The 18,309-nt window shown below is 40.8% G+C and overlaps 1 protein-coding gene across 33 annotated transcripts in view; it reads right to left on the bottom strand.

Annotated features, from left to right (window-relative positions):
- RBFOX2 (RNA binding fox-1 homolog 2) overlaps nucleotides 1-18,309 on the bottom strand; it is a gene marked incomplete at its 5' end in the record, with an annotated part of 286,161 nt that overhangs the window by 81,634 nt on the left and 186,218 nt on the right. For 2 of the 33 annotated variants that reach the window (XM_080705602.1, XM_080705605.1), the window contains one exon: nucleotides 14,349-14,393. The exons of the other annotated variants lie outside the window; for them this stretch is intronic. In XM_080705602.1, coding sequence (XP_080561728.1) covers nucleotides 14,349-14,393 — 45 coding nt within the window. Of the gene's footprint in view, nucleotides 1-14,348; nucleotides 14,394-18,309 lie in introns of those variants that run through there. 33 annotated transcript variants of the gene reach the window in all.

Raw genomic sequence — 18,309 nt, 5'->3', positions numbered from 1 at the left:
ACTTAAAGGAACAGCAGCCCCTTTCCAACCTCCCTTATTCTTAACACCTTCCTCCTCTTGGTTCTGATGAAAAACAGATTTTGAAGAAAATGCCAGCAAAGCACCACGCTGTCCAAGAAAGGGAGGGCTTTGTGCTCCACAGGGGCTGGCAGTCTTATACCACAGGAGAGTGCAAAGATTTGCTTTCATATACGCACTGTAAATCTTTTCCTCTATGTCTAATACATTTTCCCCCTCAACAACAAACAGTGTAACTGAGCTTGAGTTTTACTGAGCATTTTTAAACTAATTAGAGATGAAGTCATTTCAACTTTTTTTCTAATTTTACACATATTATGAGAATGATTTCCCTTTTCCTTCTTTTCATTCCACCTTGCTATTTTCACAGACTTGAGAAGTGGCAATATTTTTTAGCATGTGAATCAAATTAAAAGGTGACTTGAGTGAAAATCTCCTGCAATATATGCATGAATGAAGAATAAAGTTATTCTTTAAAAAATGTCATGTGAGCACATCTACTGTATTAGGATTTTGTCATTAAATTGCCTTTTTTAATAAAAAGCAAAATACTGGTTACTGACTGCGGTAGAGCAGTTTACTAATTAAAACAACAAAAAGGGCATATAAAATTAGAGCATATGTAATAAGGCACCCACAAGCAAGTCTTGATATGAATCTCATAACGTATGCAGAAAATGTCACCTACAGAAGGCCCTTCTTCCATCAACTGCGCAGCGGGAGCCAGGCACTGCTGAGTGTGGGGTGGAGGTGAAGCACCTGGTGGCAACCGTGAGGCACTTCAGCATCTCTGGGAGGCCAGCCAAGGCACCAGCAGCTAGACACCACTCGACTGTGGCAGCCCAGCCCTACCCAGTGCAGTATACACTCCTCAGTGTAAACTATTGGGACTGGGTATCTGGCTCAATAAAACCTCCATAAACAAAAAAGAAAAAAAAAAAAACCATAGGAGAGATGAAAGAGGTGGAGCAGCTAATTATGTTCTTTAGTGTTTTCTAGATCACTACCAACTATGTGTAGTTCATTACATAGAAAGTATACACACCAAAACAAATATGCGGGTGGAAATTCACAGATCTGGCATCCTATCTTTTCCATCTGTATAAATCTAAGATGCTTAAAATTAGTTAATTCTACAGCATTCAGCACATCCTGAGAAAACAATGAGTCAAATTCTTACCTCCCCCAACAAATCTCTTGTTCTAGCTTCCATTTATTTCTTTTGTTTCAATCTTAAAATACAGTTTCCTTAAATGTGGATGATTAAGGCCACAGAGTATTAATGTACATGAGCATGTGCATTCTAACTTATGCTCACACATACTTATCAGCTTTTCTAGACACTGGGGAAATGTTCCAAGAGGCCATGGAAGACTCAGATTATAAAAATTCCTACTTTAGATAACTCTTCTCTGATTTAGAAATATGTATAATGAAAAGTCAGATCATAGAAAGGTCGTTAGTAAGAGGTAAGCAAGGAGAGAGCTATTGCCCTGTAATACTGCCAGCTAATCAAACTTGAATGAGCCCTCCAAGGTTAAGCAAGTATCATCTCCCAAGCAACAAAGAGAATCCAGAAATAGGTGTTTTCTTTTATGGAAATAAAAAGCAAACAATATTTCAAAAGAGTTAACTAGGCTGACAACGAGAAGATAAAAAGCAGAGAAGAAATGTCTCAAGAAATCTCCATTTTCCAAAAAGAAGGGTTTCTTGATAATCTACAAACTCAGATCTGGTGAAAACCACTTTGGAAGAATGCCGTCTCTGAAACTTCCCTTGCTCTGAGAGAGGATGGGTGAATCTCCTTACAGGTTTCCCTTCTTCCCACAGCACTGCAGGGCATTATATAACATTTAGCAGGACTCCAGCCCCTACAGAAGCCAACGCTTCCATCCTGATAGCTAGCTGACTCTCTCGCCCTCCGGTGGTGATCTGGAGATGAAAAGAGAAGACAGAATACAAAAAAGGGCAGCCTCCTTAAAAGGAAAGCACTGTCCAGTGATGAAATTTCCCTGCCAAGCATGAAAGCCTCGCGTGAAACCGATCCTAAGTCTGAGGCCAAAGGATCTGAAGGTTCCATGATGTAGAAGGCCTTTCATTGATAAATCACAGCCTCCTCATTCCCTCTCGACCTATACATAGAGAAGAAGGGGTAAAGGAGCCCATAGGAGGTGCCAATAAGAAAAATAGCCCTGCCGGGTGTCCGTGAGAGAAAATTCACTTTTCCATTTGTCGGGAATGACTTGCTAAAATGCAGAGCAGACGCTGCGTGGCAAACCCGGGGGGGGGGGGGGGACTTCCTTCCATTTCCTCCTCCCTCTCCTTCAAATGTCTTTTAAGCTGGGCTGTCATGTACACATTCAGAATGGTTCTGTCAGGTGGGCTCTACCTGCCTCTGCTACACCTGGATGCTTCCCAAGGGTTCCTATGGGAAATGTCCTTTGCCAGTAACAAAGCCACGAAAGGGAAACATTTTTCCCAACCTTCATTTTTTACTACACCGTTTTGAGCAGAGGCAAGAGAACTGCAATTCCATCACCATCCCTGAGAACCAAGCAAAGCAGGAATCAGATTTCCCTATAACACAAATTCTTCTGCAATTCTTGAAAGGAAGTTACTCCCTCTCCCTTTTCGGCAGTCTACAGAATCTCTTCCTACCTCTGCAGTCTCTCTTCCCTCCCTCTTCTCAGAACCAAGACAAAGAGGTAGACAAATCCCCACAGGGTCTTTCCTGAGCTACAGCTGCACAGTACAGGAAACAGGAATCTGCTATGGAGCTGAAGGAGGGGGAGAGAAAGGGATACGGATACATTACACACATGCACGGGCTCGGACCAACACTTTCAGCGGATAACAATAAATCTGGCCTTTTAAAAGAAGGTAGGTAATAATAATGAAAACTCTGCTTGCTATACTCCGCCCCCAAACCTTTACTTAGATTCCAGAAACAGAAAGGAAACACGCGGGGAAGGCACAATCTTACCTGAGTTACCATTTTCTTTTTCTCCATAAACCAAAGGAAACAGATGATAAACCCTTCAAGGCAGCCCTTCGGAGGCACACCTCCGCGGCTCTCCCTTCCACCCTCCCCCCAAGCCAGCTATCTAGGGGCCGCGAATTGACCTCTCTTTATATCGTCGTTTTCCTTCCTTTTTCTTTCTAGTGTTTCTTCCTTTCTTTTCTCTTCCTCTCTGGCAGTCTCTCCCCCTCCTTCTCTCTCCAGCTCCCTCCCATATCGCAGGCAGATGGCTGAAGGAAGCCCCACCCCTGAATGCCTAAGGTAATTAATCAGAGTGGAGCCCCACCTCTTCCTCCTCCCACCCCTCCCAGCAGGCTGACAGCTCCCAACTCCAGAAGCAGGCCTGCTGGAGAATAGCAGTATCATGAGCGCTTTGCGCACGCGTGTGAGTGTGTGTGTGTGTGTGTGTGTGTGTGTGTGTGTGTGTGCATGTGTGTCTGCGCGCGCAAGGAGGAAGGAGAAGGAAAACGAGGAAGGGGCAGGCGCCATGTGCTGGCATATTTTAAGGATGTGATGGTGGCATTAATTATATTGCACTGGTAGCATTCAGAGCAAGTTATTACACTTAATATAGATTTAACAGATTACAAGCATGAGTATCTGATAATAAATAAGAAATGAAACAAAATTATCTTTTAAAACTGTTTACTGCAGTTCACTGGTAGAGCACTTGACTAGAATGCACAAGGCCCTAGGGTCTCCAACATTACAAACAGAAAGGGGGGGCTTTTTTATAGATACAGTAGATTTTTTTTTTTTAATACTAGGGCTTGAACCCAGGGACCTTCTATCTCCAAGCTACACGCCAGCCCAATTTTTAACTTTTTGTTTTGAAACAGGGCCTCACGCGTTGCTGAGAGCTGTCCTGGACCCTAGGGCCTCCTGCCTCAGTCTCCCAGGCACTGGGGCATCACAGGCGTGCGTACCACACCCAGCCATCCGGTGCAGAAGACTTTATGAAAGGTGTGCAGCAAAAGCCGCTCGCTGGTGGCGGACAGGGAGGTTCTCAAGGAATGGGACTAAGCAAGAACGGGCCTGTCCTCAAGACTAGGCCCCACACAGGGCAATGGACTAAAAGACACGAGGGGCGCCATTGACACACTTGTCTTCTCTTACTGCAAAAACCTGGATATTCTCGAAAAGGTGTCTACATACATGTCTGCCTAAGGAACTTCAGGAGTATAAAGAAGTATATATAAATTCGACTGCTCTAGGCTTCCAGCTTCATTAAAAATTCTGGTTAAAAGGGAATCCACCCCGTGTGTCCAAGCCTTCTGTGTGTCGGCTTCTAATGAAAAACGTGAATCTTCTTTACATATACACTGGGATCTGTATCACTTCGGTAAATAGTAACTGTTACTACCGAGTGCTGTCAATAGAGAGATTTAGGAGAATTTTTACTGAATACAAGAGTTTCCTTAAAGATTTTTTGTTAAAATTCCTGAATACAAGCCAGACGTGGTGGCACACACTTGTAATCCCAGCATTTGGGAGGCTGAGACCGGAGGACTGTGGTTCACGGCAGCCTCAGCTACTTAGTGAGGCCCTCTGCAACTCAGTGAGACCCTGTTTCAAAATAAAGAATAAAAAATTGGGCAGGGGCTGTACAGAGGTCCAATCCCCAGGCCCGCAAAAAAAAAAAATTCTGAATATAAATTTCATAATCTCCCTACTTTATATATTACACACTCAAAATTATGTGAATGTTCGATAATTTCATAATTTTTGTCATTTGTTTCATAAATATTAAGGTTTCCTAAATTTTTTTAGTATTCCGATAGGATCCCGTTTTAAAGAATGACAATATACTGCAATATTATGCTAGTATCTAATAGTCTTCCAAAGGTCAAAGAGATTAAGTCCAAAGTTAAGCTCTCTGTTTTTAAAATAAACACACAAAGAAATCTACATTTAAAAACAGGTATCACAGCCGGGCATGGTGGTGCACGCTTGTAATCCCAGCATTCGGGAGGCTGAGACAGGAGGATCGCAGGCTCACAGCCAGCTTCAGAAACTTAGTGAGGCCCTCTGCAACTTGGTAAGACCCTGTTTCAAAACAAAAAATAAAATAGACCTGGGGTGTAAATGCCCCTGGGTTCAATCCCCAGTACCACCATCACCAACACCATAAAAAAAAAAAAAAGGTTATCACAACGAGAATAGTTTTCTGCTGTTTCCACGAGGACTGACTTCAGCACAACAAGGAATCAGGCTTTCTAAAGCATACTATATACTACTGTTAGCTGGCACTTTGCCAATGCAACATCAAATGTTCTCTCCTTAATCAATAATATTTTTACCAATTTCAAAAAGGACATGGAAACTACAAAACCATCTCTAGGACCTGGAAATACTGGCACAATACTGGCACAATGTAGCTATTTACATATCCAAAATATATTAGGTGCCATTCTGGCCTTTTATAGATATCTATATTCTTTTGGTACTACCCTTGTTAGAAAAAATAGAAGATGAGGATAAAGCAGGATCTAAGTCTGCTCTTATCTAACACTTAGAAATGCTCTGAAAGCTAGAACATTTAGTGCTCTTGGAATTTGCAACTGAAAAACCAACTGGAAGGAGCTAAAGCACTGTCAAATCTTTTAAAAGACAAAGTGGGTGAGCAGAAATGGGTGTGCACGTTTTCTTGGAAGAAACACACCAAAAGTGGTGTGCCTGTGGAAGAAACAAATCATATTTATGGGATAATTGTGTTTTCAGTTTTTTGTTTTAAAGATTGAACTCAGGAGCATTCTACCTCTGAGCTACACTTCCAACTCAATTTTATTCTTCTTTTGAAACAGGGTCTCACTAGGGTGCTGAGAGTCTCACTACTTGCTGACGCTATCCTCAAATCTGTGGTCCTCCTGCCTCAGTCTCCCAAGTACTGGGATTACAAGTGTGAACCACCACACCCGGCCTGTTTTCATCAACCCACCCCCCCATGGTACTGGAGTTCCTGGAAGCCCTTCTACCTCTGGGCTACACTCCCAGACCTATTTTATTTTTGGAAACAGGGTCTCCTAAGCCAGCTGCACAATCCTCCTGTCTCCGCCTCCCAAGCGCGGGGATTACAAGCGTGCGCCACCACGCCCAGCATGTTTTCAGTTTTAATATATGAAATAAAGCTACAAATCATTGTATCTGAAACCACTGGTCCATTGTACCACTCCTTGCTAGAAGCCTCAAGCCCCAGAAGATAGACTCTCCTGCCTCGACTCATACACTGACCCTTAGAAAGGCCAGTCACCTCAGCATGTGGGCGTGACTACAACTGCCACACAGCATGGAAAGGACAAGGCCCCAAGGGGAGTTTTTAAAGTGAAAAAGTAAATGAAGGAGTTCCACATGTGTAAAGTCTAGGACTAGGATAAAGGTTTCCTTGGGCCCTGGAATGGCACATTTCTACACACAGGATCCATATTTTATGCTGCAAATAATAGGATAATTATATCTCAAGAAAGAGATGGTACAAGTTAAAAGTTAAAAAAAATGCTAAAATGATTGTTATGAACTTACTAAATAACAGGGTAGTAGTGAGCACTGGACAATGACATTAGGAAGTAAGTCCCTGGTTTTATTTATTTAATTAATTAATTAATTAATTAATTTTGTTGGTACTGTGGTTCCTGGAAGCCTTTCTACCTCTGGGCTAAACTCCCAGACCTGTTTTGTTTTTTTTTAATATTTTTTTTATTTAGAAACAGGGTCTCTTAAGCCAGCGCGGCTGGCTCCGAACCAGCGTGATCCTCCTGTCTCTGCCTCTGGAGCGCGGGGATTACAAGCGTGCGCCACCACGCCCGGCTCAAGTCCCTGGTTTTAAAGGCTGGTATTAGAGGTCAATTTGCTTCCTGGTGCCCAAGAAGAAAAAAAAAAGCAGTTGAACAACCAGGCTCTGACCCAGCAAAATGACTGGGTCCCCTGGTATCTGAATATGCCAGTAATTTACCAAGGAGAAACTTCAGGGCTTTTGGAAATAAGAGGGAAAGTGTGGGTTGAAGGGGGCGAGGTGGGAAGGCAAAAACACGTGATGGCTGTCAGCTAAGGAAGACCCTGTCCACTTTCCTGGATCAACTCCCAGCCTCCAGCAGTGTGCTTGGAACATGGTAGGTACTCAACAAAGAGTTTTCCATATACAAATTAAGAAAAAGGGCACTTCTGCCTGTTTCAATTCCTTGTTTCCTCAGTATTTCTAGGCATTTCCAGAACCCCAAGTTCCTTTTACCCATACTACTCAAGTGAAATTTTTCTTACTGAAGTCACAAAAGACCTCCTAAATTCAACATTTGATATCTTCTTTGACTTATCTGTAGTATTCTCTCCTTTTGGAAACCTCACTCTTATGATTCTAGGCTTTCCTGACTTTTCTCTCTCTGTGTTCACCCCCTTCTCCATCTTACCTCCGTCACCTCCAGCCTCTTTACTGCACACCCCAAGTTCTTCACCAAGGCGCGCAGTTCGCCGCATGGGCACCCTAGGGGAATGCTGTTGCTGTATGTGCTTTTCTGTGCAGGGAGGATCCATGGTATTCATCTGATTCCTAAAACAGCTCAAACCTCCAAAGAGTGGCCACCGCCCAGACACCTGCTAAGGTATTCTGACTTGGCAATCACCACCCATCCGCTCTGGTGACCTCCACAGCTCTATTTCCAGCATACATCTCTCTGGAACTATAGATCAAAACATCTAACTGCCAAATAATGGTCATCTCCATTTAAAAACCCTACAAATCAATTTAAAATTCTAAAACTAAATGTTTAAAATCGAACAACTGAGTACCTAACATGTCCTGTCTCAGCCTTCCAAGTGCTGAGATTATAAGCATGTGCCACCATACCTGACAATAGATATCATTTCTTGGGAATTTACTCTGAGGTGGCTTTTTAAAAAATATGCTTTTATTGGTGCGTTATAGTCTCACATTACAATGTAAATCATGTTGACGGTGACATACATGCACACAGCACTTGGTGCCCCTCCACCTCCCATACCCCCCTTCCCAATACAGTACAGAGACTGACACTGTTATGTTTCTGATTAGACAACTCCATAAGTTATTAGCCCACTTTATCCTCATAACAATGGTAAGATATTTTAATCTTTTCAGGAATGAGGGAAGTAAGCTAGGGGAGTGTATGCATTCTGCTCAAAGGCACCCAAGCCAGCAAGCTTCAGAACTGAGACTCAAACCTAAGTGCCAGGCTCCTTCTTATTCAACTCCACATGCGTTAGAAACTAGTCCTTCAGATTTTTTTGGTCTGCCCTCTCTGCCCACCCCAATGCCCACAAATGCAGTCTGGCCTCTCACTCTGCTCCAGCTTCCTACTTGCTCTGCTTCTAGTCCATGGCTCTTTCCCTTCCAGCTTCTCACTGGCACCAGAATAATCTTTCTAAATGTAAATCTCATCATGCCACTTCCCGATTACCATCTTCAACTGCTTCCCACACCAAGGGGGGAAATCGTAACTTTAAAACAGGAACCAACTGCACCCCACATATGGGGAAAATCCTAACTCTTAAGCCGGAACCTAAAACGTCATCCATCCAGAGTGACTGCTTGCTCCCACGGAGACCTGCCCTCCTGAGCAAACTGCAGGTGGCTTCTCAACAACACCATGTATCTGTTCTTACTCCCTGGAATATGTCCTTCTATCTGGCTAATCCATCCTTTAAGGCTTAGTTCAGGGATCTACAGCTCCAAAAGAAACTTTCCTGATCCTACTGCTCCCACGTCTGGGTTAAGTGCCCCTTATATGTGTGTATATTTTACCTTAGCACTTAAACCATGGGACGTAACTGTTGGAGTTAGAATTTCTGCATAATTCAGACTAGCCTTTGAACAGTCTGAGGATAGAAATTGTGTTTTATATCATACTCAGTTCTTTTATTTGGGGGGGGTTGCTGAATCTAGGGGCCTTTCTACTTCTGAGCTATACCCCCAGCCCTGTTTTATTTTTTATTTGATAACAGGGTCTCACTAAGTTGCTGAGGACCTTGCTAAATTGCTATGGTTGGTCTCAGCCCTGTAATCCTCCTGTCTCAGGCTCCCAAGTACTGGGATAACAGGCACGAGTCACTGCACTCAGCATGCCCAGGTTCTTAGTGCTTGAATGAACTGTATGTGGGGGAAAAAAAAATGTTTGTTGAGATCAAACAGCCTTTATTCCTATGTCTAGTCATTCCTTAGGCATACATGGGTACATAAGAATGAAGAGTGTCTTTGTAGCTATCAAAATATTATAGAAACATTTCTTTGGGAAAACTTCAAATTTATAACTTTAATGTCTTTTAGAAAATTGAAGTATAAATAAAGTATACAAAAAGTAGTAAAAAGACTTTATTTTCAACTTTACTGTAACAATTCAGATTCTGAATAGACGAATACCCACTAATTAAAGAAAAAACTCACAACCTTACCCTTACATGCTCTTGCTCTCCACAATTTCACAGATGTGACTCAACTTCCCTACTTTCCACCCACATACCAGCCATGCTATAAAAGCAGGCCCAAGAGTCCCTGGCTAGAGGCAGGGCTCACTCGTACCTCCCAGGCTGCCTGTGACACCCCAGGGAAAAGCGACACGAAAGGGACAGCATTTCCTGCAATAGTAAAACCTTGTTAGTACAAAAGCTCTCCACAACACGCCCCATGCAACAACCCTGCGCGTCAATAGCAACTTACACCTAACAGGCGTTAAATACCTTTCCAGGAGCATCTCTAACACAATACTACTTTAATAGCCTTTGCCCCAACATTCCCTTTAATATCAGTGAAGTCAAATTAAAGAGAATTCTACCTCAGTGTCCCTAGCTTCTTTTCTTTAATTTAAAAAATATCCTTATACTTATTTTTTTGTCTCCCCTAAAACCAACCTTTGGAATAAGACCAAAAATTAATATATACTAAGATACGAGTAGCACCAGAGAAATTAGAAAATATTATCTATCTATCTATCTATCTATCTGTCTATCTATTAGTTTGTAAAGGAAATAGAATTCAGGGTCATTCTGCCTTTGAGCTACACCCCCAGCCCTTTTTTTCATTTTTCATTTTGAAACCGGGTCTTGCTAAGTGGCTGAGGCTGACCCTGAACCTGTGATCCTCCTGTCTCTGTCTCACAAGTACTGGGATTATAGGCATGCACGACCATGTCCGGCTTCCTCTTCTATCCTTTGGACATCCCAAACTCTTACTAGAGTCATTTATTCAACCGAAATATATATGCCTTCTTTGAATTCTGTGAGAGATTAAGAAAAAGGCTCTCACAGACAAACATTAAAGGGACGGTATGTAATAAGAATGTATCAGTTACTGGGTTATCAAGAAAACAGTACATGATGAACTGGTAAAAACTGAAGTGCACTGTTTTTCTAACACTAATATGAGCCACACCTCTATTATTAACTTGCTAGAGACTTTCTGGCTCATCTATCACTATACCCTTGTGCCTGGCACTGTGCCCCTCACATGACAGGTGCTCAAAACACATTTGGTATACTAAACCAGAATCAGAAATCAAAGAACATATATCTTGTTGTATACCAAAGTTGTCATCTTTTTGGGGGGGAATGCAGGCAGGGGCATTCTAATTTTAAGCTACACCCCTAGCCCTATTTTATTTTTTATTTGGAAACAGGGTCTCGCTAAGTTGCTGAGAGTTTTGCTAAACTGGTGAGGCTAAGCCACAGACCTGCGACCTTCCTGTCTCAACCTCCCAAGTACTGGGATCACAGGCATGTGTCCCTATGCCTGGCTAGGTCATCTTCTTATAAACAACTGGAGAGTCTATGGGCTAATTTGCTCTCCACCGTTGTGCATACTTTAGCATAATTCAGTATCCATCGTACTTTTTAGATGGTTAACTTTCTGTCTACGCCCTTTGGAGGCCTAATTAATATCCTTCGTCCTTAGCTGCCCTAAACTCTGAAATTGGGGAACTCAGCTACACCTCCAATAATGTAAGACCCTGCTTCCTCTTCTATCCAATTGCCATCTGGTGCAGTAATCCATTATCACAATTTTTCACTAAGGAAAAATTGATATATTAGACAATATCCCTATTTTGCAATAAAAGTTATATTTTAACTATCTATTCAAGAGTGTCTATAAGAATAGTTCCAGAAACAGTTTCTCAAATGAATTTTTCTAGGCAGGAAAACTACACTCAATACCTCTTGAATCATACCTAGGTAAGCCCCTACCTATTTATTCTTCCTGTATTTGTTTATTTAGTGATGCTGGGGATTGAATCCATAGGCATCCTACCTCTGAGCTACATGCCCTGCCCTATTTTATGCTTTATCTTATGGATCTTGCTAAGTTGCCGAGGCTAGCCTCAATCCTGCAATCCTCCTGTCTCAGTGCTGGCTGGGATTATTTTAGGTATGTACCACTCCATCTAGCATCTGCCAATATGTCAAAATGACTTGGTCCAAACCGGGCATGGTGGCGCACACTTGTAATCCCAGCATTCGGGAGGCTGAAACAGAAGGATCCAGGTTCACAGACAGCCTCAGCTACTTAATGAGGTCCTTTGCAACTCAGTGAGACCCTGTTTCAAAATAAAGAATAAAAAAATAGGGCTGGGGGTGGAGCTCGGAGGAATACCCCCCAAAAAAAGATTTGGCCCAGATATGGCTCTGTAAAAACTTTAATGAAATAAATTTCAATTGTACACTCTTAAGTCAGGTAAGATTTATTAACAATAAGAGCAACGAAAAGTCAAATACGTAAAATACTTAATTTCCTTCTGTTGAAAAGAACTGTGTTTCATTACCTCCGCACTAACAATTCTAGAAATACTCCACTTAGAATAGGTATATATCCTTTAATTAAAAGGATAATATTCAGTTATGTCCTCAACAGTTTTCAACTGCATGATAACATATCGGTACACAACTGCAAGTATCACAATGGGGAGCTTTGATTCAATGAGTTATGAGAGAGTATACTGCAGCTGGTGTGGCGGCTCCGAGGCCAGCCTCGGCAACGGAGCTTTGATTCAATGAGTTATGGGGGTGGCGGCTCCGAGGCCAGCCTCGGCAACGGAGCAAGCCTCTCAGCGACCTGGGAGGGTAGCTCAGAGGTAAAACACTGGGTTCAATTCCCAGTTCAAAAGAAAAAATAAGGAATATAATAGAAGCTAAAAAGAACATTTTATAACTACAGTTAAGAGTTTGTGCAGCAAATAATTATTACTCAGTGTAAACAGTCTGAAAGAAAACTGTTACCTTAACAGAATTAATAAGATTATAAAATCTTTGAATCCTTCAATTTAAAATTGTTTTATTAATCCCATTAATTTGCTGATATGATAGAACAGAGAATACACCCTACACTACAAATGTAGTTTTAACCACTACATTTCTAAGCTACCTTACATGCATTTCTAAGCTGCCTTAATTTCAGATAGAATAAACCTATTAAATGGACAAAGCCAGGCAAGTGCAGTTTCAAATATAGAGTACTACATTTATCAGTACTAAATCTTAATAACCAAAATGATTTAGGGTAACAAATCCATCTTCTCATGAATGAATAAAATTTCACTGCAAAAGACTATCAAACCATGTCATAATTTCTAAATGAGAACTCTTTAATACTCTTTGCAATATTGACCTCAAAAACCGACTTATATACTATAATTGTGTTTCACAAGTCTCCAATACCTGATATTCTTGGGAAACATTTTTCAACTTTTGTCTTTAACAACTTTATATACATTACAATTATTACAAGTCCCATCTTTTGCTAGTTGAATCTCCGATTTACTGTTCTCATCAAAAGCCCATCAATATTTACTTGTAAGATTTGCTTCTAATCTAGTCTCATAACACACCCAGCCTTTAGCTGTTAGAAAGACCAATATACTTTTTTTGTGTGTCAGTAGGGGAAATAGTTCATAGATAAATAAAATTCACAAATACATCAAACTTTACCATGGTCAAAGTAATATACTTAATTTGCTTAAATTAATGAAAACCATTAAATAGTTCAAGTTCATATAAAACCTACAATACAGACTGACGTGTTAGAATATAAGCTAAAGAGAAACACAGACACAAACCCTCTCATACAATCCAGTACTGGTAGCTTCAGACCTGAATGAAATTTGTGAGTTTACACTGGAGAGCTTACCCAACAGGTCCTATTCAAAGTAACCTGGGGTAGAGCTCGGGATGTGGCTTGCCTAGCATGCACAGGCTCTGGTTTGATCCCCAGTCATCAACACACACGCACGCGCACACACGCACACGCAGGCACACACGCACACGCAGGCACACACGCACATGCAGGCACACACACGGTTTGGCTTAGCCTTTGGGCCCCACATTCCTAATAAGATGTGGTAGTTAGTTAGTCATTTCTTTTAATCCTATGCATTCCTACCCAAGCTATGATTCAGTGCTAATTATTAGAGAAATAGCCATTTGAAAGAAAAACAATCATAATTAAGGGTCATGAAAACACAAATTAAAAATCTGAGATGTCAAGATGCATCTATAACTCAGAATTAGTGATATAAATTTTTATATTCCAATTCTGTTTTCAACACAATATACTTCAAAGAATTATGACATGAGAGATCATCTGATTCAACCCCTTTATTTTATAGGTAAGTGTAGTAAAAAACAAGGAAGTTATTTGAGCATGTATGTGGAGATGATTAAGTCCTATAACTGGAACCAGAATCCAGAAGTCTTAACTTCAGCTTCACTTACTAGACTGCAACTAATTTAAAGGCAAACAGATACTCAGGCATATGCTTGATAATGCCCTAATATTTTCTGATTTTAGAATTCAACAAGTTAATAATTAAAATGCCACTCACCCCATCACAAAATAGTCTAAACTAAAAATAGTCTAAGCATGAAGAGAATGTCCTGCGGTATATATTACCTTGCTAAAAAACACAGCAACATTTGGAAACCACCATCTGCCTAAAAAAAAAGTCTGAAGTATATTATAATATGATGGTTTCATTATATTACATTTATACTACCCACTCTACTTTGTTTAAAACACACACATACACACACATGCACACACACACACACACACACACACACGTGAGAAATCTCTCTGAAGTTTAAGAACTTCTAGAGTTGAAAACCAACCACCCTGCCCAGCCACCAACACTATAAAATTCAAACCTCTTGCTACAGCAAATAGCAAAAAATCTTGGGAAATCTATGCCCTGCAATGGTAGCAGATTAAACCACAGAGAACCGGTAAGCATTTCATTCCACCATAAAATCTTCACATCTATCAAAGAGTATTTAAGTAAACAAATGATAACCCTCAGCTTACCTGGACAACAGGATATTGGTAATCCATACAGTATACACCATACATAGCAAAGGGGAGAAAGGAAACTTCAAATAGGACAGTACAAAAAGCGTCTAAGTTTTTGTCTTGTTTGATTTGGCTGTCCTGTCCAAAGGAACTAGGAGCACCAAAAAATCCTTGGCTGACTTCCAGTCTACGCAGATAGGCACGCTGGCTCAGCTAATGAAGTTGAGCTTGATTCAGACCAAGCCTCTGGCCCAAGAAGATTCAGAAGAGGTGCCCAGGGAAAAGCAAAAGCTCCTACTGCTGAGTTAGTAGTTCTAGACTACTGGAAAACTGCACTAGAGATTTGCTGTTCCTGTTGGTTTTAAACTGACAATTCCACAAGAAATTCAAGAGGCAGAGAATGTCAGCCAGGGAAGGGAACATGGGCTCCTGAAAGTGGCACACAAAAATGGAAGGGAGCACAAGGTATCCAGGAGCCAAAATAATATATGCCCCAGTCTTTAAGTGCGTCAGAGGGCACACTCCCAACCCAGGACATAGGAAGGCAGATGGGGCTGGTATTATGTCTCTGTTCCTTCTTGGGTGGGAGCACGCACATGCACACGCGCGCACACACACCCCCTTCTCACTGTCTCAGTGTCTCCAGCAGAGACAGGTGTTAGGATTAACAGCATAAAACCCTTCTGCCGTGGAAAGAAATGGAAGAAAAGTCACACTGATGCATTCAGCAAAGGGATCCCTTTCATGAGACTGTATGTTTTTGTATCTTTTAACACCCCCTCCATGTGCTTTAACAGAAGCGAGGACAGCTGGCAGGATCAACTCTAGAAGAGAGGAAGGTGGCCCCAACTGGAGGCCACATGAGCCCACTGGAGGCCTTCAGATATGCAGGGTACACTCGCTCAGCTGTTCCAATCAAACTCAAGGGATTAACTCCGGCTGCATGCAGAGAGGTGGGGGTGGAAAGGTCTTTCAAAAAGCCAGTTGCTTCTCCCCTTTTAGGAAGCTGCTATACCCACCCTGACATTATATACAAACACACATGTGCACACATATTTCTACAACCGATATTAAAAGCAGTAACCAGCATGGACAGCTGTGAGGTTAGTGACAAACCACAGCAGGATAAAGAGTTAGCTTTCAGAGCCCAAGTGACCGATCTAAAATCAGAGAACTGCTAACTAATTCTTAGAAAATAAGACAGAGTAAGCAGAAAGTGAAAATAAATGGTTATTAAGAGAAACATCAGTTCTAACTATTGCTCTTAAGAAATCCTCTACTTGGGACAAGCATTCGCAAAAGCTCAAAATGATAAAGAATTTTAACTTCATTTCAGAGGACATGATCTCCTAAGCTTGGTGAGCCAGTAATGTTATAACATGCATTCACAGGATTAAACTGAGGACTAAGAGCGATGCGGGGCCTCTGTGAGAGTGTATGTATTACCAGGCCCCCACCTGCCTCCAGGGCGTTTTTTCTCCTTTTATGGTCATTGCCATTTATTTTAGGATTGTTCTAAAAAAACTTTTTTTTAAGGGGTAACGTGGCCTCTTGGTTAAACATTTACCTTAAATCAATTCTAACATATTAGGAGGACCATACAACATTTAGATTATCTTAGATTATCTTCATATTGCTGGTACTGATTCTCTATGTATATTATACATGAGGAACAAGAATAAATCAATTCTGTATAATTAAAAAAGCATTTACTGAAAATCTATTACACACAAGGCATTACTTTACTAGAGAAATAAACAAACGCAGGTCTCTTGTGAGGATTTTATAGTGTATGGGAGAAAGCAATTAGAATATGGGCAAAGTCAGAAGGTAGAACAATTTGAGAGGCTGAGACAAGAAGACGGAGATTCACAGACAGCCTCAGCTACTTAGTGAGGCCCTTTGAACTCACTGAGACCTGCTTCAAAATAAAGAAAAAAAATACGGCTGGGGGTGTAGCTCAGAGGTAGAATGCCCCTGGGTTTCATCCCCATGGGGGGGGGGGGTGAACAATGCCATGGCATGTAATGAAACGCTGTAAGCAACTTTTCATATATAAAATAACATTTTTAAAAAGCTGCTCTTAGAGCCAGGCATGGTGGTGCAAGCTTGTAATCCCAGCGCTTGGGAGGCTGAGACAGGAGGATCACGCAGGTTCAAAGCCAGCCTCAGCCACTTAGTGAGACCCTGTTTCCAAATAAAGTATAAAAATGGTCTGCGAGTACAGCCTGGAGATAGAAAAGCCCCTGGATTCCACCCCCAGTACCCCCTCCCCGCGAAAAGCTGCTCTTAATAAACACTTTTATAAAGTTTAACTTTCTCTCCACAAAATCTGTAAGCCCTGCTTGGCCAATTCTTAACAGAGATTATTAAAGACATAGCATCTTAGATCTGATTGGGCACATCCGAGCCCTGTCTGTGGTAGACATTCTAAATGTCCCCTATAAAGCTATTTTAAAATGGCAATGTAGAATTAAGAAGAGGGGGTTGAGGTGTAAGCGCAGGGGTAAAAAGCACTTGCCTAGCTTGCAGGAAGTCCTGTTGGTTCAATTCCTAAACTAACAGACCTTAAGGAGGAAGAGAGAAAGGGAAGGAGAGAGGGAGGGAGGGAAGGAGAGTTGGTTCCTGCGGTAAAATCTGTACTAAATTTCCTCCTTGATTAGATCAAATAATTCTCAAAGTGCCATTAGAGACACTCCGCCGTCGCATCTTGACTTCATTTCATACACAGCAGTTCAGAAAATCTGGCACATATATACTTGCAAAGCAGCATCTTAAATCACTACTAAATCTCCTAAAATTCCTCTTGATATGAAGACTGAAAACTGGTGACACCTTTTATAACCACAGAGGTCAATGCGAGCAACTTAGGCCAACAAACTTAGAACACCACGAGTCCACTCAGTTGAAAATCTGGTGAATTAATCGTAGGAGATAAAATTCCCAGGTGGTACTGTATTAAGATAACAGACAGTAATTCAAATCTTAGAACAATTAACACAATTTAGACATAAATTGTTTTTCAAAATGTTATGGGGGAAGCAGGTCAATTTCTGGTCATTTACATTCTTTTTGAGGATAGATTATTACTACAGAAAGTAAAAAAAAAAAGACATGGCTGATACATTATTCAGTGAAAATACTATGTTGAATAACGTATAAAGTACAATTCCATATTTGTAAGTAAAATTATATGGGGATACATACACATATCTCTATGTACATGTAAATCAAATTATGCATAAAATAAGCTTTATAAGTCCATATAAATATGTATATGAACACATACAGAACTTACGGCTGACATACATAGCAATATATGCCATATATCCATTTTATAAATATATGCTATATAATATGCACAGCAATAAATGCCACATACGCATAAGACAAAACCAATACCTCCAGGGCATGGGATAGAGAGGTGACTTGTTTTTCACATTACTTTAGTTATAAATTTACAACCTTTTCAAATGTATATAAATTAGCACTTTTTGCTCTTATAACTTATCGTGCTAAAAGTGTAAGGGAAACAAAACAGATCTTCCTTACTGTGTAAGTACCTTAAAAATTAATAATATTCTAGCTGGGTTTAGTGGTGCATACTTGTAATCCCAATATTTGGGAGGCTAAGACAGAAGGATTGCAGATTTGTGGCCAGCCTCAGCTACTTAGTAAAACCCTGTTTCAAAATAAAGAATAAATAATAGGGCTGGGGATATAGTACTCGTGGGTTCCATTCCCAGTAACACACACACACACACACACACAGTGTGTGTGTGTGTGTGTGTATGTACATATATATAATAACAACATTCTGTCTTTAACTATAAATTCTTACTTAGGGCTAGAGAATGAATATAAACAATATGAACAATTAACAGTCTTAATCAAGTGTCTTACCTTGGTTCTACCACATCCAGGTCTAGTTTAATAATCAGCTCTTCAGAAAAATGTAAAAAATAATCCAATATTT

The sequence above is a fragment of the Muscardinus avellanarius genome, assembly GCF_963383645.1.
Source record: "Muscardinus avellanarius genome assembly, chromosome: 11".
Classification (NCBI taxonomy): domain Eukaryota; kingdom Metazoa; phylum Chordata; class Mammalia; order Rodentia; family Gliridae; genus Muscardinus; species Muscardinus avellanarius.
The sequence above is the reverse complement of the archived record's forward strand: the minus strand, read 5'-3'. Positions and strand labels throughout refer to the sequence as shown.